Source organism: Plectropomus leopardus, chromosome 9, assembly GCF_026936395.1.
Source record: "Plectropomus leopardus strain MGB_pleo_1.0 chromosome 9, ASM2693639v1, whole genome shotgun sequence".
Lineage (NCBI taxonomy): Eukaryota > Metazoa > Chordata > Actinopteri > Perciformes > Serranidae > Plectropomus > Plectropomus leopardus.
Window position 1 is genome coordinate 22,469,941 of NC_142184.1, and position 24,844 is coordinate 22,494,784.

The following is a 24,844-nucleotide window of genomic DNA, read 5'->3' on the forward strand; positions in this document are numbered from 1 at the left end:
GGGGGATAAGTTAGAGTAGGAAAGCCGTGTCTGAGCATGTGAATACACAAGACAGAGAAGACAGTGGTCTGGGTGGGGGGTGGGTGAGGAGCTGGCACAGAAACAGACCAGCCTGTGTTGCTGCTCTACCACCTGGGCAGAGAGTCTTGGCACACCATCAGACGCCACCCTGCCAGCCTGGCACAGCACTGCTGCCTCTGGGCTCAACACCCGCCTCTCTGTACCCCTCCTCTTGGCCGGCCCATCCTGGCTCGGCCCGGCTCATTGCGCTCTCCAAATAGCCCATCCTCAGAAAGCCTGAGGGCGCCTACAGGTGTGCACATGTACGGAGGACACAAATAACTTGTTCGCGGTGCACCTGTGCATCGACGTGCACGTACACGCTTCAGTTAATCAGCATATTTTAAAACAGTAATATTCTTTTTTTGAAAAACGAGGCAAACAATCTGGATTATTGAATTTTTTAAACAATTTCAATGCTTAATTACATCATGAACATGTTTGTACTGTACATCTGAAGTAATAGAAAATTCTGAAGCAAAGAAAATAGCAAAAAATGAAATATACTTAAACGTAGATTGTTGGTAAAGGTGGAGAACAGAAAAGTCTCAAAGGTGAGCTCGAGTGTGTGCGACCGTGAACCTTAGTCATCATCCGACAGCTGCAGGTCCTCCACCAGATCCTCGTCTCCTTCTGCCAGCTTAATCAAAGCAGAGGACGACAGCGGCTGAGGAGCCTTGGAGGCCTTTTCGTCCCCTTCCTCATCATTATCCTCATCTAGAAAACAGACAGGTAGCACTTTAACTTCACAGTCAGCCCCACTGCAAAGTATGCAGCCCGACAGGTAACAACAGGTTAACGGTCATATAATGTGTGCAATTATTTTACAATTTATTAATGTGCATTATTTTAGTAAATTTTACCTTGTCTTATGAAGCCTATCTTAATATATTTCGACTGTGTTTTAATATATTCATTTATTATGTTTTTATTATGTTTTTATACATTATCCCCAGGAGTTAAAGTCGTGACAAATATATTCATACTGCTAAAAACTACCTAATAATGTGTGATAAAGCATTTATTAAATGATTACACACTGCTTACAGGTGCTTAATACGGGGAAAGGATGAGGTAAGTTAAGGGAAAATGTTTTAATGCCAAAAATGTCGGGCTACAACTGCTGATTCAATTTTATTTTGATAAATGGTTGATATGTTCATAATTTCGTTAAATTGACAAGTCTCTAAAATATCAAATGCCATTTTGGGGGACATACTATTCGAAGACTTTTTTGGCGTATTTTGGACGTCATACTGTAGTATGACTTTTTTATGCCATTTTTGACAACATACAATAGTATGATTTTTTTTGCTATGTTGAACATAATACTATGAATTTTGATGCTATTTTGGATCTCATACTACATTATGACTTTTTTATTCCATTTAAGACAACATAATATACTATGACCTTTCATTTATTCAATTTTGGAGGACATACTGGTCTGTGACTTTTTTGTGCTATTTTTGATGACATACTATAATTTGAGGTTTTTATGCTATTTTGGACAACATACTATACTATGATTTTTTCATGATATTTTGAGCGACATACTATGCTATTACTTTTAGACACATATACTTAATATAATATACTTTTGACTTTTCCGTGCCTTTTTCAACAACATTATATATTATCGTTTTTTTTTTTTTTAAATACTTGTAGAGCAGAGCAGAGTGCAGTCATAGTGAGTGGACCAAACGCAGTACTGCATGTACACACACACATTAAACTGACCATTCGCCAGCGTGAGAGCAGCTAATGAGACAGCAACAACAAAAAATTTGCTGATCCAGCTGGGAGAAGGGACAGTCCAGGATGAGACCCCCCACCGCAAAGAAGATTGATTACAGGTAGTGTTTCACTGGAGACGTTTTGATACTACTTGGTACGGAATTATTTCTGTCGATATCTTAAAGTTATCACGCACCGATACCCAACTCTAATAAAAAATGGGGTGCATATTTCAAAGTCGCACTGGTGCTGTTAGTTATAAATTGAGTAACACTGTTTCCAAAAATGGTCACAATATGTGACTAAATGGATGCAGTCTGGAGCCCTGAAAATGATCTAAATTAAATTGGTAATTATAAGTTTTAACCCTACTACCTGCCAGCCTCCATAGTAATGACTCTGTATATAAATTCACTAATAAAAATTTAGGGAAATACAGTCGCTGCTTAATAATTAAAGAATAAATATACTGCAAAAAGCACATTTAAAATGTTTGAAAACTACGTTTGTCAATGCCTCCAGAATGCTTCTTTTCAGACACCGATATTGTACCAACCTGAGTCTCCGCCCTCCATCCCCTCGTCATCACTCATGTCAGACAAATCTTCAAGATCATCCTCATCCTCATCTGACCCAGGGCAGCCCTTCTTCCCTGAAGTGACAGTGGGAAACATTATATTGAATTTCGTCTTTTGTTACTTTGTTCAGACATTCCTAAGTTTGTGTTGGTGCAGCTCTGACGTCTGAGGACTTTGGAGACACCTATATGTGGGCCAGGCATCAGAGGCAGCTGGAAGTGTCTATTTCCTCCTGAGATGGAACTGAGAGTCGATTACAGACGCCGCTGCTGCTGCACAAACACCCATGACAGTTTACTACCGGCAATTTCAGACATCTTATGCTCACGGCCTAAATATAGCAAATGGAGATAGCAGGCAGGTTCCACGGCTACGAGGATGATGGGAGAGTGTGTGTGCCGGAGTGTGTTTGTGTGCACTGCAGAGAAGTTGGGAGTTTGAATTTGTGTTGTGGTATACTCAGGGTGCAGCGTGTGTGTGTGTGTGTGTGTGTGTGTGTGTGTGTGTGTGTGTGTGTGTGTGTGTGTGTGTGTGTGTGTGTGTGTGTTGTCTAGCCAAAGGGACAACTGGAGTCCACAGGCTTTGAAGTTGAGGTGTGATGAGAGGCTGGGGGCGTGGAGGAGAGAGGAGGAAAACAGAGCTACTGTCTGCTACACTGCGAACACACACATACAGTAATACAACAAATGAGCATGTGTGCGCGCACACACACACGAAAAACATTGTCTATTAAAACATCAGTTACTTCCCTTCGTATCTAAATTTAAGATGACAAACGCACTCTCACTCACTCTTTGCAGCTCACATGGTGCAAGCAGACTTCAGCTGTACCTCAGAGGTTGCCCCCAAATGACCTGGAAGACTTATTATTGGCACACACACACACACACACACACACACACACACACACACACACACACACACACACACACACACACACACACACACACACACACACAAATCTAAATCATCAGCCCCCTCCTCTCAAACTCCCCCTCTTTCCGGGAGTGTGTGAGACCACAAAGAGCTTTGGTGAGCAGCCCAAAAGCATTTGGCTCTTCAAGACTGGACGACAAGGTGGTGGGAGTGCGCTTGTGTGCTATCATCGAGCTGTGTGTGTGTGTGTGTCTTTGAGTGTGCACGTGTTGCGAGGACATGCGGGGGCAGCTGGTTGAAGCCCACAGAGCCAGAAAGAGAGAGCGAGAATGAAAGAGGGAAAGAGCGAGAGAGGAGTGGGAGCGGCCACCTCTGGCTGTTCCACTGGGCTGGTTTGAATTAGGAACCCCCGCTGGGATCCAAGCCTGTACTTCCTGTCGGGGGGTTTCAGCTCGTGTGTGTGCACAAGGGGTGGGAGGGATTGGAGGGAAAGATGGACGAAAAAGGGAGTGAGGGGTGGAGGCCCGCCGCTTGCCGGCAGCTGCCCATCCGTTTGTGGGGACTCTCCCTACAATGAAGTCCAGATGCATCAAAAAAAATCCCCCTGCCGCCTACTCCTTTCCTCTGTGACCTTGCAGAGGGCTTGATTGTGCTTGGAGCGTGTCCGAGTGTAAAGCTGTAAAAGTGAGGGCGCAGCTGCCTGCGACCTGTGCGCGACCCTGACAAGACGAGACACACCAGAGCTAAAGAAAGATCAGGCTTCGGCTCTTCTCTGATAGCTATCTGATAAACCGAGAGTTTCACTCCAGTTTGATTTCAAATTTAGTTTTTGGTTCCTCAGAAACTGCCTATGTAGATGTTTCAATAACTCATAGCAATGAGGTAACTGCTCTGTGGGTGATCTGCTTCGTATAGCAAAATCTTTAAGAAAATGGCTGTAGCAGAAGCAGTGATAAAAGCCCAGAAATCTGCCTGAACTGTCATCACCTCTTTAACCAGGCTGGAACAAAACACAGCCCCCTAGAGGCCGAGGCGTCATAGTAAAACTCCTCAGCAGGCCACGTGTGAGTGAGTGTATGTCAGAGTCAGCTTGCCTTTGATTCGGAGTCCTCCATCGTCCTCGTCTGATTCGCTGTCGGACTGAAACAGATCCTTAAACTCCTTCTTGTCCTCCACCTTCTTCTCCTGAATCTTCTTACGTTTGATGTCAGGGAGGTCCAGGTCCTCCATCTTCACAGGAAAACAAAAACAGCAGGGTAAACACACAAACCTGCTTGCACTGATGATGATTGCACATTTCCTGGCAGTGGAGCAAATGATGTATTATCTTATCTTAAGATCATAAAATAATTGTTCTGCCAGTAAAAAAATCATCCACAATATAGCATGACTATTTCAAGATTTATGTAACAGAGCAACTCTTGTGGGTTACACTGACTATCATAAAGAAGAACCCAGAAGTGATTCACGATGACTGAGTGGGATCACACAAATGTTTTGGATTTTTTTTCAGTTGGATAGTTACCCTGTCTTTGCCAGAGATCTCCAACTGGATCTCCTTCTCTCTCAGCTTCTTCCACTGGCTGTAGTACCTGCTGAGGGGGGTCCCCTCCTCCTGGATCTGCTTCTCCCAGGCCGCCTGAGTAGAGGACATGTTCATTTATTCTGTTTAAGAATGAGCATCTTGATGAACATGAATATCTATTGTGGTCGTTATTTTTGCAGAATCTGGTAAGAGGAGCTTCTCGGCAGATTCACTGTGTGTGTTTACATGGACATAACTCATCGTGACTTTTTCTAGTTATGATAACACATGGCAGAGGTACCCAAACTTTTTCCCTTGGAGGGCCAAACCTGAAATGTATTGAGGTGCCACAGGCTAAAATCAAACACCTGCATATATACATACTGCACTGTAGTGCATTGAGACAGACAGCCTTTTTTTATTCTGCTTTTTAAAATGTTTCTTTATCCCCCAGTGTTTATGTATTTGTGCGACCTCTGTGCTATTTGCATTATATCTGAATTTTGTTTTGTGATCTATTGTTTCTGAAAAGGACTTTGTAATCTTGTTAAGTAAAGTGCCGTATAAATAATGTTTATTATTATTTGCACTGGCGTCGTGATATTCACAAAGACAAGCCTATACTGTACATTTACTACCATTTGAAAAATTAACTGTTTATTTTCTCTCTATTCTGATCGCCAACACCTGACCGCTCTGAGCACATCCACTGTTCCTTCTCTCTTTCTGTCTAAACCACACACGCATGCTTCTCATCTATGGTTATACCTGTAAGCAGCTACTCTTATCACATAGTCCTCTGCACCAACAGTGTCCCTACCATCGTGTAGGACAGGCTGACAGTGGATGAAGATATGTAGCCACTTTCATTACCGAAAGACAAAACTCCAGGTCGCATAAATCAGTTTTGAAAACAGAAAGCGGAATCATAAATGCACTCATTCAGGTTCCAAAATGATCTTACTACATGTGGCTTTCCACCACAACTTTACATCAACTGACAAGGAGAAAGAGACGGACAGACAAGACAGCAATAAGAGTCAGAAGATGAGGAAAAGACAGACTGAAGGTGCCTGAAAGAGGAGACCGGCAGATTTCCTCCAGCCCCTAAAGGTCTTTGTGGATGATATTGATTAGACCCAATCACATTATCTGACCAACAAATCCAATAGAGCGAACAGACCGCGGCCTCCTGCGCCTGCTAGCCTAACACATTTACCACAATTTGCCATGCGGCTATTAAGATGGGTGACGTGCACAAACACAAAAGACAGAATAAGAAAATGAAACTAGAAAAGCTACTTCTGAATTCAGCATCGACTCAGACAAACAAAATGATTCAGGCAGCAGAGAAAGACAAGAGACGTCAGAGTGCGACCTGGATGGAGGCAGGGCATCATTAATTAGGCTAGCTCTCAGTTTGGGTGACATGTCAGCAGGGGGCTGGTGGCCAGAGGGGGGCCGTGGCCTTTTCAATAGCAGCAGCAAGGCTGTCCTCTCTCCTTCGCCTGCGGTGACACCTACTGCTGCCACCATGCCAGGGAGTGGATGCCATGGCGACAGCCTCCGCTGAGCAGAAAGCTGTGGCGGCAGGAGCTGGCGCTGCCACGGTGCCGCGCTGTCTGTCTGCTGTACTCTGTTAAAACACACTCTTCCACATGTGTACACACACACATTTTCTCATCATCTAAATTACACAAAGACCGTTCTCTTTAATTTCATTTTTAAATGCTCTTAAATATTAATCCGCAGAACATGTCAAGAGGCTCGGCAGCGAAGCCACATGAAAGCATGTTTGTGCCGACAGGTAGCGTACAGAGAGAGCGAGTCAACACCAAGCACACACTAATGGCTGCTCATTAAGGAAGCGAGAAGCGCCTCTGGTTCAAAAGCCCATAGGAGCTTCCAATAACCACAGGGTCATTCTTAACCAGGCTGAGAGTTTATACAGCGAACTGGCCTCCATTATCAGCCGCTGACTGCAGGGCTCCACAGTCAGGACGGTTCGATGGCCTGCAGCCACGAGTTTAGCTGGACACAAGCCCGAAAGAGAAGTTTTTACTGAAAAGTTGTCTCTGCCACACTACTGGAGCACACTGCTCTCTTTACGCTGCTTCTTGAGAACTTCGAGATAAGACGAGAGAAGCAGGGAAGTGAAGTACTGTGGAGCTGACATGACTTATTACAGTGACAGAAATAAAAACACTAATATCATGTTGTATTGTAGTGGAAGAAACTGCTATGTTTAGACAAACTTGCACTGATATTAAAGAACTCCAAGTCAAGCGGGCTGAGCTAAGCATCGATCAAACCCACCACAGCAGCCGACACAATCTCGCCAAAACTGGCAAGGTGACAACAGACAACTCCTCATTAGGTCTGATTTATGTATTAGCATGAGGGATTAATGGACAGACATCATGGCATAATTCATTTATAATCTGAGTTTTGTTGACTGTTTTATAATTCTGTTGCTGTGAATACATTCGTGTTACATTTATTATCAGGTTTGAGGTCTCAACTGTAAATAAAATAATAAAATTTACTCAAGGACTAAAATTCCAAATTAAATGGTTCAGAGCTGAGTGTTTAATTAGAAATCAATTAGACTGTTTCTTCTAACCAAAGTGCTAAGGAAAAACAGAATGCAGTGCAGAGTAAATGACCGGTGCTCACCTGATGATGAACACCATGTCTAACACAACGCTGCTGTAGCATTTCACCAGTCTGGGTCTCTGTTCTGTGTGATTTTACCTGATTTAACACATGATGAAACATACCAGGTTCACTGAAGCCCTTTAAATGCATAAAGCACATTACATGTAGTACGAGGGCTAATAAGGTGAACAGCTTGCAGTAAATGATGATAAAATTACTTGTCACGGTGTAATAAAACTGTTTCTACTTTCAATAAGTAGAAAGAGCAACAAACTGATTAACCTACATGACAACAGTAAATCATAAAACATATTGTCGCAATAATTATTATTCATCAGGCCGATGATTTGTTTTTAATCATTCCTATAATTTTATTGCATTATGACTCGCTGGATATTAATAATGCTTGAGCAAACAACACAAAATTGACTTCCATAATCATCAAACAGGTGAATCCATACAGGTTTTTACAGACCTTTAAATAATACCGCCTGATTTCGGTCTTCTTTAATCTATATATGACTGTACTGCTGTCATTCATTGTTATGTTTATGCTTTTAATGACTTAACAAAAAGTAATTAGTTAAGAATCGCTACCGGGTGGTGAAAGTTTTACGACAGCTTTCCATTTACAGGGCTTGAAATCCCTTTTTCCTGTGTACATGTGCTGGTGCATGTAACTTTAATTGGACATTGCACCTTACTTTTTTGTTTTACTGCCAGCAATTTTTTTTCACTACATCATTTGGTGTATTTGTCTTTCTTGGCATTTTTGCCACAACCAGATCCAACCAAAATGATAATAATGTACAGTGAAACTACTTAAAAGGTAACACTTTGAGCTGCTTCTCAGCAAATCTAAATTGGAAAAATTTGGTTTTGTTTAATCATGTTGAGATTTTTTTGGCAAATTCTAATTAAATAATTTACAACGATGTAAATATTACTGAGTATGGACCATTACACTTCATTTAGGAACTTCTCCTGATAACAACAGCTTTCAATGTTTCAATGTTCAATGTGGCACTAGAAGTTATTAGAAACATGACGTTTCATAAAAATATTTCTAAATATTTATATGTCCTGTGTTTCCTGTGTAGTGACAGCTTTTGATATTATATTTGGGTCACTAGCTCACAATACATGAAAGTTATTAAAAAACCCCAACATTAAAATATTTATGTAAAATCAATGAACTGCAGATTTATTATGGATGTAAGTGTGCTACATGAGAACAATTATGCAGATTATTTCATTCTAAATTTCACTAATATTGGCAATTCAGCATGAAGTTTTTGGAAAAAAAAAAAAATACAAAACAAAAAACGTAGTTCTTGTGTTATTTAAAAAGAAATACATTGATGATCCCTCAATAGTTAAATGGAGCGCCAAGAGGTGAGCAAACCGTCATCCGACTGCCAACATCACCAGAAACTGCATAAAGACACTGCTCGCTCCGGAATTAATGTCTGTCCAATATCCCTCTTTAAAGTAACTTCATAGCAGTGCGGCAGGCGCAACTTGCTTGATCGCAGTGTTTTACGCTGTGCAGTGCTGCTCTGTCTCGTCTGTCAGTGAACCTCTTTTGCAGAGCAATATTTTCGGTTAATGTGCTTTTCACTGTGTGAGAAAATGGACGTGCATAGACTGTGGCATCAGAGCATGTGAAAAGTATCAATTGTGTGAGTCTTTTGGCCAATGTGTGAGAGTCGGCGGCTCTACCAAGTCACATGCACATCAATAGAGCTGAGAATTATGTGCACAGCTCAAGTTTTCTGTGCACTAACATAACTTCTGAGCCCCGAATTTATAACAACTTCTACATTTTGAACCTATTTATTATTTTATACCATTTTCGTATTACATTTTATAGTACATATTCTTATATTGTTATTATTTTGGCTCACTTTTATAATTGCATTTTGATGGAACAGCACCTGCCCGCATTTAAAACTTATTATCAAATTTTTCAAAAGCCGTCTTAAAGTTTCACATCAACGTAATATCGTGAAACAAAGGGGAAAAGTGACTTGAAATACAAATGAAGGGAAGAGGTAAAATGAGGACTCTGGAAAGGCAGCCAGCAAAATCAGGACAAGACAGTTTTCCCCTGCCCTCCCTCCGTCTTTCACACACTCACCACAGCGGTAGCATCGGCCACTCCGAAGGCGGCCTTCTGTCTCCGTCCTGTGATGTGGCTGCTGTTCTCCTGTACCTTTTCCAGCAGCTGGCGCACCGGCTTGCAGTAATTGGCCACTTTGCATTCCTTTAGGAATGCTTTCAGCTGCAGGGACATGGAGGGGGAGTGTGAGAAAGGAGGAAAAAATCATCCCATCCACCCATACGGTGCGTTCAGGCAGAGCTGGGGAGGGTTTGTGGTCGTATTCCCTGAGGGGAGCAGATTCAGCCTGGCAGATCCCGAACCAGATCCTGAATCATCTATTTAGGCAGGTTTCACACTCTGGGAATGATGTGTCACTGCTTCCTTGTTAGTTTAAATTGAATCAACGTCATTCTGTATCACCTGTGTGAGAGTGTGTAAACTTGTTGATTAAGACAATTCACTTCCTAGAGCTATGCCGCATTTCCACTGCATGGTATGGTTTAACTCTACTTTTGCTGATGGAAAACAAAAAAGAGCAAGCTGAGTTAAGTAGAGCAGTGCTGTATCATGCAGTGGATATGCGACCATAGATCACTTAGCTCATTCCAGGATCAGTTTAAAAAGCCGTGTTACCTGAATGATAGTGGGCAGGGCGAGCTCTGGGAAGCCGATGGAGCTGGCTTGAGTGTGGAAGTATTCCAGTATCAGGTCATACAGCTGGTCAATCAGCCCATCCTGAGATACAAAACAACAGCATGACTGATGAGCAATTTTTAACATTAACACAGGTGTGTAAAACTTTAGTTTGTCATGAGACTCTTTGCTGTGTAACTACATTCAGTGCAAAATCAGAGACCAAAACACATTAAGACTGTTATCTGAATTAGCATCTCACTTATTACAAAAGATTTATGACTGACAGCCTGGCCTATTTCAGGCCTCTGAATCTCTGCCCACATCTCAGATATGTTTGGTGTGTTCACTGATGAGCTTTCTCTTCTGGTTCAATATAAAGTCATTGCTGAACAGGGTTCGGCTTAGGAAAAATATACACAAGTAATTATATTGTCTTAAGTAAAAGTACTCAGAAACTTGATTAGATGCTATTTATTACACAGATGTATGACGTTCGGACAGTTATCCTCAACAGGAAATAACAAATGTAAAGTTCATGTTAGTTGTCATTAAAGTGGCATATCTGAAAAAAAACGATCCAGACAAATTTTGTGCTTTTAAGTACTGTTTCATCTCCTCAAAAAAAAAAAAAAAGAAAAAAAAAAAAAGTTTCACGCATGGATCACAGTTGAAAGCCATTCTGAAACTTCTGAAAGAAGAGCGGCCGCTATCGGCTATAATGGCCGCTTTTCCATCATAAGACAGTGCATCTGTGCACAGTGGAATCCAGAGGTTACCAAAACCTCAAACAAGAGGCTTTGACACACTGCATTGTGTATTTGTGTGTGTACTGGTTGTCTTATCGCTCACTATTGGACAATTACTGTCGAATAATCACTGTGTTGTTTGTGGTCTCAGCTGAATACAAGTTATTTATAACTAAATGTATCAGTAAAAGTGGCGCAGTGTGCATTCCAATGTAATGAAATATAAATACATACAATTTATTGCAAATGTACTTGAGTAACTGTACAAAGTAGTCAGCAAACCAACTCCTCTTAGAAGTATGACTTCAAAAATGATTCAGATAATATTTACTCAGAGTAAATATAACATGGTATTACCCACCACTGCTTAACAGTGACTAAAAGTGGTACTTATAATAATTGCACAAACACTAGTAGATTAGGAAAGAAAAAAAGGGCCAAGTAATCATTCCTGCAGAAATGTACCTTGTAACCCTAGCGCTGCCAACAGATACAATTTCTGCCCCACCCTGTTTTTTGATTGTATGTAACACTGTTTGAATTAAATATTCAAGTCATCCAGTCTGTGAGTTTCCTAAAAGTGTTACGTAGCAGATAAAGATAAAGCCAGATTTGGGAAAAAAAGGGCATTCATGCCTATAAGCGGCAGAGGCTAAAATGTACCCCTATGTATTGATTTATTTGCGTGCACTTTAAAAAACTTTCATTGCTGGAGTAAGTGAACACCTCATCTACAGTACTACTAGACACAGTTGCCTCTCTTTGTGAATAAACACTTTTTTAGCCTGTATACTATTAAGTACTCAGGTTTAGTGAGATCAGAGCTCGTTGAGTCAGGTCTGCGTGTGTCTACGAGGCAGAGGTTCGTGGCAGCTGCCCAGGTGACAGCAGTGAAAACAGCCCTAGCGAGCGGAGTGCAGGGGATAATCCCAGAGGGCCGTGCTGCAATCCTCTTGGCTGCAGGAATGAGTGTGGTGACAGAGGGCCAGTTTCAGCGCTGCCCTCAATCCCCTTATGTACACACGCAGGCTAACACGCAGTGTAAGGGAGCGACGTGAAAATGACATTAACTAAGAACCGCTCATCAGATCAGCTGCTGCTCCCTCTCAGTGCAAGAAAGATCAGAAGCACTCACACAAACAGGACAACAAAAAACTCCACCCAAACTGCCGAAAAAACTGTCTGTACGTCTGCCCTCACAGAAGGTGGATCGCAGTATTACGTTAATTTATTTATTTCACTTATTTTAAGTACTTTATATATATTTTATGTCCTTTATTTGGGGTTTTACTGGGTTTATTTCTTTTGTTGTTTATGGCCTTTTTATTTGTATTATTTCATCCTGATATTTTGCATCCTGCCTTATTTCTTCTCTTGTTTGAATTTGATCCTATCTCTACCCTTTTTCTGTCTCGCTTGTGTTCAGAGAGACTGTTGGGCTATCTGTTTAAATATTGTATATTGATATATTATTACTTACCTTATAGGCTTTCTCCATTAGGTTGACTTTACCAAGCTTCAGAATGACGGCAAAGTTGATGGGTTTCTTGCTCATTCGGCCCGGTTTCTTGTTGAAGTCCACCTGGTGAAAAATCTATAAAGGAAAGGCAAAAACAAGTGTTCAACTCAGACTGAAATGCTACATTTTATTGGTACAATAGTGAAATTCATGCTTTCTTCAGAGAACAGAACAGTGCACAGATTCAGCACCCAAAACAAGTTCAAAGCATATGGACAACATGTGAACTGATAACCTTTGTTTACTTTCGTGTTTATTGTTCTAGATTGTTATCGTTTCCCATCATTCTTTTGGTTTGCATTTTGAAAATAAAGTAGTTTTTAGGTGACTCTCATTATTGACCTGCTTTCTAATAATCCGATCAAGACACACCTCATACTCAAGGAATCTATAAAGAAAAAGTCCAGCGTGTGGCCTACAAAAGATCCAAACCAGTCAGTAAATAATTAACCCTTTAACTATAAACCTGTGCATTAAAACTTAAATATGGCTCCTGTTTGGGATCAGCTTTACTGGCTGCTTCTTGTATGTGTAGTTCTAAGTATGTGTGCAGATACATGGAATTTCAATCAGTTTTTTTGTGCTCTTAATGGGCCTCATTCACAAATAGTGCATACGCACAAATCTGTGCCTAAATCGTGTGTACTTACGATTTACGCACAAATCTGTGACTTATCAATATTTACTTACCTGAATTTGTTTGTACTTTGTGAACAAATGTAGAACTGCCTAAGACCATGCATACACACAAATGATGAACATTCGGCTGTCTTAGAAAATGTGAACAAACACCTTTTAACTAAATGCAGAGCATATTAAAACCACATTCATTAAAAATGGCTTTAATAGACACAATATCTAAAACCATTAATTTAATAATTTACCAATAAAGGCATTTATTTCATCCTCATCAGTTATTGTCATAATTAAAATATTCCACAATAAAACCAAGTGTCCTAGGCCTAGCTTACAGTGTGTATATGAGACTTGAATGTACCTGTTACCATGGCTACTCCCACCAATTTTAGTGCCATGATCATTATTATTATAACTATTATTATTAACAGGGCTATAAATTTCAGATCTGCCTCCGAGCAGGTGTTTAGATGACGAATCTAACCGTGGTAGAAGAGACGGCAGCCTCTGCATTTCTACACACATTTTTAGTGAGTGAGGCCCAATGTACAAACACAAAATAGGCACAAAGCTAAAAACAAGGACAACAAAACTGAATAAGGTAAACATAAACGCCCGGCTACAACGTACAGATTTATACGGTGGCTTCAGAAAAGAAAACAGTAATAAATATAAACAGAAAGTGACACTGTTCTGCATTTTGAATTTACTTTTTGGACAACAGGCAGTGATGTTATTGTCTATGAATATCTTCACAGATCAATTTAGCAAAAATGATCTGCGTAGCTGCAGATAACAGTGAGCCATTTCAGACAGACATCATTCTGTACAATATAACAGGCAGAGAAGAAAGTGAGCATGAAAATGATGTTCGAATGTTTTCCTACAAAATACAGAAAAAGGGGTTTCAATGCAAGTTATGCAATGTTATCTTGCCTATCATAGCTAACCTCTACTGCGTGTGCAGCATGACATGGTTGGTGTCCTCGTTCTACTCGACACGATGTGAATGAGCGAGCAAGCAAACATTAGACTGTTTCATGGTTTCCCAATGAAGATTTCCTTTCCTGCTCTGTGCGTCAGCAAAGAGGCAGTGCCACATGTGGCTTGTTTGAAAAGCGACACTATTTTCGCAAGGCTTTTTTTAGAGCAAAAGCAAGCCGTCGCTTGGTCAAGGTTCAATAAGCTCTCTGAATGTTGTTGTTGCTTGTTGTATATCTGGACACTTTTCATACAACATCTGCCAGATTTCGCTCACTCACTGCCTTTTATTAGATTGAATACGGATTCATTTCTTACACTGCAGTGTAACTTTTGTTTTTGCATTTTATGCCTGTCTTGGTAAATTTTTCTAGCTTTTTATTTTCAATTTTCTAGCTCTTTAAGTTTTAATTGCATTTAAATGCTCCTTTATAATGTTTTTCGCACTATGTCTGCACTACATTTGTTTTATGTAGATAACTTTGAATTGGAGCTGAAATGTGCTATATATATATAAACTTGCCTTGCCTCGCTGTATATGAGGAAGAGGTGTTAACCTAACCCTGTTCTTAAATTACCTTTTTTGCAAGTACTCAGTAATAATCTAATGTGAGTACCGAAATTACCTAAAGTGCCCATCCTGAATGTACAATGCTCAGATTATCTTTTACAGATATTTACATGTTTACTGTGTGTACTTAAACTACAAAAATATATAATTAACGGGTAAATATATAAAATATAAAAAATGGGTAAAACCAAAAATGTTATAGACTTGTGGAAGGAAATTGTTCTTGTGTCTGTTCATATTTGCGAACAGTGCTCTGTAGCTCCTCACTGTTTAAAGTTAACTTCTACATTTGATAAATCTACTTTTTTCCTCTCACTTTTTTCATTAGTTCAACATAAGGAATCCAGGTGAACAACCACAGCCACAGTATACAGTAATATTACATCAGCTTTATGCTGATAGAGTTCTTCATTTATAACAATTATTATTCTGCACAGTTCGTTTTACATACTGCAGTGCTACTGTGATGACACATTTCTATCTTAGTCTGTGAAAGTACATTCTAGCCAGCATGTGGGCTATTTGTCTACAAGCTTTAGCTTTCACATCTGCCCACAATGCGCAAGTGAATTTCTGTCTTGTATTTGTGTATCAAGCTATTTCTGACTCCCCGTATCTCTGTGCATTTGTGTGTGTGTGTGTGTGTGTGTGGTCGTTACTGTGCTCAGTGTGCGAAGCAGAGCAACGCTCCTGGCCGGTGCTGTCTGTACAAACATAGGATGTGGTGGCGGTCTGCGGGGGAGCCAGGGGGAAGTGGGAAGGCATGGGCCAACCCTGGTGCATACACACACACACACACACACACACACACACACACACACACACACACACAAACAGCTAGTGAAGCAGGAAGCTCCAAATCATACACCCCCCTCAGAGATGCAAGAACACACACAGGCACAGACACACAGGAGGAAGGGGCTGCTTCTGCTGCTCTAATTAAAACAGTAGCAGCGTACCTCAGCCTGCCTTTGACAGTGCTTTAACAAGGGGAACAGTAAAGGAGAAAAAACACAGGAAATATTGTGCGTCACAAATAAACATGGTTTGCTGTTGAGGGGTTCAGGGAGGGGGCTCTGAGTGTGCGCACAGGGAAAAAGAGGTGGAGAGTGGGCCATGAGCAGAGAGGATGTGGTCTGCACAGTGCGTTGGGACCAGAGTGTGAACCACTACCGAGCCTTTATCGCTTTGGTCAAACTGCTGCATGCGCGCACACACTCATGCATGCACGCTTACAAAACAAATATACACAACAGGCGTGCAGTGACCGATCAGAGCGGGCCGAGCTAGCCGCTGTCGCCAGCACGGTGCTCTATTACAGCACACCATAACACCACCTCGCGACATGCACAAACACTTGCACTCATTTGCACAAAAAAGACACACAGACCGCACATTAACGTGCTTCACACCTGACCCAGAGAAAATGCTGTCAGTTGGTGACCTGTGATTGGTCTGATAACAAAAGGGGTTTCTCTCTCTCTCTCTCTCACGCACACACAAACACTCCTATCCTTTGGCGTGTTTCCTCCCAAGCTCCTTCAGTTGTGGCCGTTGAGACCAAAATGCATTTCATATACCGCTGATGTTTTCCACAGCAAACCACCGACGGAACATTTCATCACATCTACCTTTTCATTGTTTCCGTTTGTGACAAAGACAACCAACTGACTGTTGTTTGTTCTGCATACTTTTAACTATTTGAGGCGTTTCAGTTCAGTGTACACGTAAGAGAAACAATTAAAAGTGCTGAAAACTTCACACAAGCTGCACTGATCCTGTCAGATCCACATTTTTCCGCTGTGAATGCTGGTTACTGGAGATGACATGAAGTCTTACCTCTAAGAGGAAAGGCAGGATGGGGACAAATGTGTTGGTGCTGCTGGACAGCAGGATGAGGGCTCTGCAACAGTGCATCCTCAGAGGGTAATATCTGGCTGTGGGCACCAGTCTGTTCAGTGAGAGAAAAAGTGGTCAATGTCTCCCCCTGCTGTTGGCAAAATGTACACTGACAAAGTGGTTTCACACAAACAAGTCATATAATTGCACACCGCATATAAAATACATGGAAGGATGCCGCAAATCTTTCTCTACCACAATTTAAGAAAGTGACAATTATTTACAACTTATGGTGTGTGACACCACTATCGTTATCTGTGAATCAAAAAAATAGGTAACTACATATAGCTTTATCCAATAATTATTTTTTTAAATATACTGTATGCATAGAAATTCTTACTTTTTTTGCAACGCTGTTATCAAAGAGCAGTAGGGCTGCAACAATTGATTTATTAATTGCTCGCTATTAAATAAATCTGCAATTAATTAGACAGGCAATGACATCATTTGAGTAATTTTTAAAGGAGAAAGAAGGTTAAACTTCTCGAATTCCAGCTTCTTAAATGTTAATATATTTCTGGTATCTTTACTTCTTTATGACAGTAAGCTGAATTTCTTTAGGTTGTGGACAAAACAAGGCATCTGAGGACATTGTCTAAGGCTTTGGGAAACACTGACATTTTTCACCATTTTCTGACATTTTATAGCCCAAACTAATTATTCAAGAAAATGATCAACAGATTAAGCAAAGATGAAAATAATTGGTAGTTGCAGCCCTAAATAGTAAAAACACAGACATGTACTGTAGGCAGGGTATTTCACAGTTGAACAACGAAACTTAAAAATAATTTATAACAGACAAATAAAATCATCATTATTTGAGGGGGTACATAACAGCAGTAGTATTGCGAAATTTTGTGTGATATAACTGTATTGATACATGGACGCCAAGAATCCATTTAATTTATTACATAAATTATTATTGAAAATAAAAAATAAACTTTTAGAAGCCTACTTGTGTGATAATTAATATTTAAAAGTAATATTTTTTAGTCCACTTGAAACATTTTGCTGCAATAAAAAATGACTAAATAAGAAACTATCTTTAAAACTTTTTCTTAATGAAAAACAGATGTTGATCATTTTTCCCTCAATAATATTGTATCACGACTAAACTATCACGATAATATTGTATAGCTGGATCTCTGGTGACTTCCACCACAAATGATTACATTATTTTCACTTTACCTTGAGCACTTTTCACTGCATTATATACTATACATGCATTTATTTTTGTGCATCATCAAATTCATGACAAAACTTAATGCTGACATATCCATCTGTGTTTAAGAAATGATAAAAAAGGCTTGTACGTTCATAATTGGTATTTGAGGTGGTGGGACTGTATTCGTAAGAAGTCTGTGGAGAAACATGGTGCACGATTAAAATCCTTGTAACAGGAGCTACTTGGTGAGCGGATCTTTCGTTTCAACACTTCATATCCGTCGATGTTTAACATTATTCGCTCCCACCCTCCGTGCCTGTATGTTCAGCAACACTGCAATCCTCAGTGCATAATCTCGCCTTATTTATCACTTTTTGCCAGCAGCCATTCTGTCACTCAAACAGTATTGTCACAGCAGGAGACCCTTTATTCTCAGTTCTGCGCTGTTCATTTGCTGCTGAGAGCTTTATGCTGATGCGTAAAGCTCGTGTTGATATAAAGTTTGGGACAAAAGAGGTGTTGATGGTGGCGTGTTACTTCAGGTCATGCTGAGCCAATGAAGTAATGAATCTGGGAGATTCAGATCCATAGATCCGTGAGTTCAAGGTTTATCAGATGCCAAAACACTGCACAGATATTTTTTAGCCCTTTTGGGAGGATTTTTGCAAGATCAAAATACATTTTTTCATGTCATTATGACTAATGACTGCTGATTTTCCAATATTGCGGGTGCTGATATTTTGTTCAGAGCTGAAACGAGTGGCTGAGGTATCTATGACCGACAATAAAATCAATCTGCAACTGTTTTGATAATTAATTTTTACGCGAAAACTAAAAATATTTTTCTCTTGCCTTACGTTGTATTAAATCAATTATCTTCTGACACAATTACTTAATTAGACTAGAAAAATATCAAAAGTTGTAAATACCTTGCAAACCTATGAAAATCGTGTGGCCCTGAAATAATTTTAGTTGCAACAAATACAGAACTCTTGACCAGAAATGGCTACAGCAAATAGGTGACTGCTTCAATTGAAACACTCTAAAATGGATTATTTAGTCAGACAGTTTAAAGGTCCAGTGCGTAGGATTTAGCGGCATCTAGCCATGAAGTTGCAGATTGCAACCAACTGAAACTTCTCCCGTGTGCCAAGCATTTAGGAGAACTACAGTGGCCTACAAAAAAATGCAAATGGCCACATCTAGAGCTTTTTTTAGTTTTTTTTTTCTGAGCTGCTGTGGAAACAACATGACGGCCTTTTCGGAAGAGGAGCTGCTCTTTTACACCCACAACATCATAGTTATGAATAATATATTCCATTTCTACCAATGTATTCCCAAATACTTCAGACTGGACCTTTGAAATTACTTCAAATAATAAAAGAATATAAATTTACTCACTTGATGGTGCCGAGTATGACTTGGCAGAGTGGATAGATGAGAGGCTGGAGGACATCGCTGGGGTGCAAGGTGCTGAGGACTCGACACCAGAGGTACAGACAGTGGATATACTGCCAATTATAAACCGACTGGTACGTTTCCTACAGAACACACACAAGGACAGTCGTCGACACATTAGGAGGTGCATAAAAAGGCTGTGAACCTCAATAACAACTGAACTCTGTGTGTTCATTCAATAACTGGCTCCTTTTTGCAATGTGTTGTCCTAAAAACAATAACAATCAATAAGGATGTAACGATTCACGCAATTCACGATTCAATACGATTCATGTTACTGGGTTCACGATACGATTTTCTCACGATTTTTTTAATACAAAATGAAATTACAGAAAAATTATTATTGAAAAATATTCTATCAATATTTCAAAATATTGCATTTCTCTTCTACATCAAATTTAAGAATCCTTTATTATTTCTGAGGTCAGGTATGAATGCAAAACACAAAGAATGCCTTTCTGGGCGTTCACAATGTCCCCCGCTGTTAAAAAAAACACTTTCATTTGGGACAGGGGTGGCTGATGTGGAAAGGTTTGTTTTTGCTTGAGGGGAAAGCAGAGAGGGCGAGTTTGAAGAAATGAGCTGGCCATTTGCCACTCGTGGGTGATAAAGCTGGGCTCTCTGTTTGGCTCTTGTACTCGTTAGGGTGAGCAGGGATGCAAATGTGCTTGTCAGTGTGGTTTGGCCGTGTAGTCGTCGCTATCGAGTAATGTGTGTAGGTGGTGCCTGAGCTCCTCACTGTGATGCCGGCTCACATGCTGCATCATTTTAGTTGTACTATTTGTGTAGTTCAACACCCTCTTTCAATATTTGCAGTTTTGGTCTTTTCTGTTATCTTCTCGCTTTTATTAGTTTCTGACTTGATGAAGCTCAAATCCTGCCACACTTCGATTTGAAACCGGAGGGTGCATCCTCTATTTCAATATCGCCTGTCAGAGAGCCTTTGCTTCGTCTTATTCACGGTGGCGAGCTGTCTCTACTCTCGTACATGACTTAGGACGTTGAACACGAAGTGTCGTAGCATGTCAAGCAAGTGTAGTCAATAGTAGCTTACACCCTCTGCAGTTAAAAAAAAAGTATCACAGTTCATTTTTCATCTTACAGATTTGAATCTCACATATTTTTTTAATCGATTTTTAACTGCCTCTCAATTCATCGTTACATCTCTTCAAAGTTTTTAATGGCACAAAGCAGACCATCTCCCTGAGCACGTACACACAGTCAAAAACCAACCTTTTTCTTCATGGTCATGGCATTTCTGAGGTGGATGGCCAGCTGTCGGATGTAGATAAAAGCGTGCTGGTAAGTGGCCTGTGTGTCCAGGGAGTACATCTCTGTTAGAGTTCGCTGCATGAAGTTGATCATGGGCAGCGCGTTGGGGGATGTGAACTTACAGTTCTGTACATAGGAAATGTACATTTGCTGCAAAGAGAAAGAATAGCAACAATTATAGCAACAATGGGACAAAGGAAAATGCTGAAAAGAAATGGAACTCTCATTCTGACAGTCTTTCATGGAACTGCCCTCAGCAATTTGTTGTCCATTTTACATCCAGGATTGCTTTGAGCCTTTCTCTCCCTGTATTAGTCTGCTTTTGCCTCACCTTGATAATGGGGTTCAGATATGTTTCCTGCTTGTGTCTGCAGATTTTGTTGAGGGCCAAGAATGCCAGAACCCGACTTGTCTCCTCTCCTGTGCTCCACTGCTTCATCAGTTGCTGCACAAAAAGACATTAGCAAAAATACATTAAAAACTCTCTTGCAGGGTACAATGAAGCATGACATTTCACTGCATCCGACAGTCTTACCTTAACAAGATGACGACACTGTTTGGGTAGACAAAGGTAGTAAGGTACGAGCTGGTTGGCGTGCCGCAGGACAGCGCTGATGACTGTGGCCTCTGTTAGACAGGACAACAGCTGAAGGTGGGAGAGAGAGACAAAAGAGATATTTGAGGAAAACTGAGGTTAAGGATGCAAAAGTACAAGAGGAAGAAAATATCAAGGCATGTAAAGCTCTGTTATTAACTAATGAAAAAAATGCATTTCATCGACTGTACCTTGTCCTGTCTGCCTCAAAAATACAAGAGGCAGAACTCAAAAGGGAAAAAGCACAAACTGATAGATACAGGACCAATTTTCTGGCAGTGTCAGAAACTTCTCGCCCACTGAAAATACTCGATTTGGTTCATGCAACAATTTGGGCTTTAGCCTTTAACAACAGAAGTTCCAAATCTTGATACTTTCGTTGCCATCTTAATGTATATTACCCTTGTACTTCACCTTTGAGCATTTGTTTTCGTCAGGTTCGCACAAGCTGCATGATAGAAACGCCACCTACTCGCTCAGTGCAAATTCTCCTTGAGAACCTGCTCGCTTCAGACATGGAATCAATCAGACACTAAACAGGCTCTGACCAGGTTTGCTGGAGAGACAAAGTCTGATTAATGTCTGATTCCAACTGATTTAGACGTTTGCGTTCTTATATACAGCACAGCTCATCCAGGTAACGTCGAGATAATTTCAGATTTGCAGCGCATGTGTAAAAAGGGGCTTGAAGTGAGAGACTTGAAGTTAACAGTGAAACAAACCTGAACTACTCCACTGAGATACATCTTGATGTCGATCTGATTCTTCTGCCACTTTGGACTAGATGAAGGGAGAACTAGCCTGAAAACATAACAGAGGAAACAAGAGTGAGGAGTGAACAAACTGACCACAACTACATAAACACTATCAAGATAAGACAATAACATGTCAAATCCACTTCATACTTTTTTGGGTCTTTATCTGGCTTCAGGTTGAGCGTCCTCTGCAGGGCACCATGAATATCTCTGATACAAAACAGGACCAAGGCGTTGAACACTGCAGACAGTACAGGAAAAGACACATTTATGCATGAACCAATACGTAAGTCGTAATTCCTGCGCACGCCAGAAAACCTGATTTGACAATTTATTCACAGCTTACATAAAAAAATAAAATAAAATAAAAAAATAAAAAAAAGCTGAACATGGAGCACAGATATTTATGCACATTTGTGGAGTGTAGGATGTTGTATTGTATCCTTCAGTACAATTCTATCAATTGTATGTGCCTTTTGGGTGACAATGTCACTCTCAAAATTTAGCAGCTGATCAAGCATATATATACCGGCTATATCAACTGTTGAATGGTGTGCAGGCTTCGCGCACCACAGGCGTATGCTGGTGTCAAAATGATGCGACCCAAGTATATGCTGACCTGTAAGACCTAAAAAAAATCTGACCTGAGAGTCAGGCTGGGTGTCAAACACCAATACTTTTTGGTAATGACCATAATGCGTCTGTTTTACCGTCTCTGATATCTGCCAAGACCAGAAAGCTGGCATCAAATATAAGCTCAGATTTATTTATTTAAAAACAAAGAGCTCCCAAATCAAATCAAAATGTTGCAGAGTCTTGACTGAATTTCATTTAAAACAATTTCTTTTTAGATTATTCTGGCAATATATCATCTAAGTGATGATGCTGTAATTTTTACATCGAATAAACATATCAAACGTGATATTTTACCTGAACTGTCCGCCACTTTGTATCGACACTGAGCCGCTCCTTCACCCTTGGTTGTAGCCACGGCGGCCTTGAACGCTTGGGTGACTTCTCTAAAGAGACGAGGTGTGGGTTCCTTCTTCATGGCAGCTTTCCAGTCTTCGATCATTTTGTCTGTGACTTTGATAGCCTCCACTGCTTTCTTGGATTTCTTTGAACCTTTTTGACCCTCCTCATCATCTTCAGCACCATCGTCATCAGAGCCCGCCTCCTAAATGCAAAACACACCACTATGAAGATCTCTATTTTCACAAGAAAAAAAAAAAAGTAACCGTGAACTCACACACCAGCAGCCAGCCTACCTCCAGTGCAGATGGTAATCTATGATACTTTTTCTCCTCCTCATCCTCAGAGCTGTCTGTGTCGTCAAAGTTTAGGAGTGTTTGGTCGTTTGCTTGCAGAAACTTGTAGAACTCTGGATCCTTGCTCTTTAACCTGGACAGCTGCTCCTTATGCTCAGTGGCTTTGCCTTTCTTCCGATGATCTCTGTAGAGGAGAACAAACATCACAAGAGAGTTTATTGTCTTTCCTTGAGGCGTTTTGGTGCTAATTATAACCATCACGACAATGATACTGTATGAATGCAAGGCTAAGGACTCACGTATTGGAGGCTGCAGACTTGAGGTCTGTCTTCTTGTTCTTTTTGAGTCCATTCTGTTTTTTAGTTTCTTCTTCTGACTCACCTTCAGAGTCAAAACCTGACAGCAGGAACTCATCCACACTGAGGTCTTCTAATTTCCTAAAAGTAGAAAGAAAAAACAAACAAACAGCTAAACATGAAATAAGTTGCTCAAAACTTGCACAAAAGACTAACTATTCTCATTAGAGTGCCAGCTGGAGGTCCTGGGTTAACACAGTGGCAAACCATTTTCACAATAATTGTCCCTGCGGGGCTACATTTTGGAGAGTGTCCACTGTGTCCTGGAAGCAGTCTTTAACATTAAAATTGCTTTCAAATATTAAAATTGTGTATATCTGTTATCTAAAACAGCTTCAATGTGCAAAGTGAGACAAATACTTGTTGAGGATGCTGTTAGTGGAATGCCAAAAGGCTTTGACCAACCAAAAATCTTTGTATTGACAAGGGGCATGTAATTTGTAAACTGGTGCTTGACCCCCCAATTTATGTAGCAGCTTAACTTTAACAATTTAATTTTGTTTGGAAATGTACCAGACTGGAATGACAAGTTACAGATATAACTTAGTGGCTCCACAATACCCTCAATTACCTTCTTCACAAGAGTCATATTATTGTCATCCCAATCAGCAGATGACTTATTACTGCATTTGTTGACAATATCTATTATTTCATTTTTTCCTACACCTTAATTTACTTAAAATACATACACAATGGAGAGGATTATACATAAACTAAGAACACAAATTGATATGTTAATAAAAACTGGCCCATGTGTTTTATATTTTATAATATATATTTTCCTCCAATTGCAGGGTCATTATAAGATTAGAATGTGTATTTATATACGGGTACAAATACCTATATACGTGTGTGTGTGTGTGTGTGTGTGTGTGTGTGTTTGAGCACTTTAAAAGAAAACGTAATAAAGAGTCTGTAAAATAATGTGTTGGACAACATGTGGGGGTATGTTTGTACGTTTCCAGTTTCCAGCGTCAATTCAAGCGTTTTGTCGATGAACTGTCAGCCTTGCACTTAACCGGGTGCAAAAGTCCCCTTTAATATTACTGAATAATCCATTTCTAAGAAGAATAACTTTACATATACTTGTTGTTTGATGCAACAAAGTTAGCTGCTCTCAAGAACCGCAAACTCTATGCTAGCGTTAACAGCATGGTAAGCTAGCACACGATCGCACACAATATTCACTAAAACGCGTTTCTGAAACCCCGCAAACACACCGACTGCGTTGCCAACACTCTCACTCACAAGAATACAACGATTATTATCATTAACACACGTAATACACATAAAAAAGTAAAGACAATGCCCACATGCCTTTTCTGTTTGCCTGCCATGTTGGATCCCAAAAACGTGACACTATCAAACCCCAATACCCACAATGCCTCGGTGCATCGGGACTGGATTGGTTTTATGTTTCATGGGTGCTATACCGTAAACTGGTTTGCG

General features: G+C 40.3%; 1 protein-coding gene across 1 annotated transcript; it reads right to left on the bottom strand.

The window, feature by feature from the left end:
• Window positions 1-445: 445 nt before the first annotated feature.
• On the bottom strand, window positions 446-24,811 carry noc2l (NOC2-like nucleolar associated transcriptional repressor). The gene is made up of 18 exons (XM_088082243.1): window positions 24,713-24,811; window positions 23,339-23,476; window positions 23,040-23,223; window positions 22,702-22,948; window positions 21,922-22,012; window positions 21,739-21,817; window positions 20,957-21,067; window positions 20,753-20,866; window positions 20,383-20,571; window positions 19,093-19,232; window positions 16,467-16,578; window positions 12,401-12,514; window positions 10,172-10,273; window positions 9,575-9,718; window positions 4,777-4,890; window positions 4,346-4,481; window positions 2,354-2,449; window positions 446-777 (listed from the first exon to the last, which is right to left on the bottom strand). The coding sequence occupies exons 1-18, from the start codon at window positions 24,730-24,732 to the stop codon at window positions 644-646; spliced, it is 2,265 nt and encodes a 754-aa protein (XP_087938369.1). The 5' UTR covers window positions 24,733-24,811; the 3' UTR covers window positions 446-643.
• Window positions 24,812-24,844: the final 33 nt, after the last annotated feature.

What these genes read in the sequence shown, in the direction of transcription:
- noc2l (XM_088082243.1), bottom strand. Translation starts at nt 24,732, where the DNA reads ATGGCAGGCAAACAGAAAAG. An exon ending in GATTACCATCTGCACTGGAG is followed by an intron (nt 22,949 to 23,039) that starts GTAGGCTGGCTG and finishes TTTTGCATTTAG; the next exon opens with GAGGCGGGCTCTGATGACGA. An exon ending in TGGCCGATGCTACCGCTGTG is followed by an intron (nt 4,891 to 9,574) that starts GTGAGTGTGTGA and finishes TCCTCTACTCAG; the next exon opens with GCGGCCTGGGAGAAGCAGAT.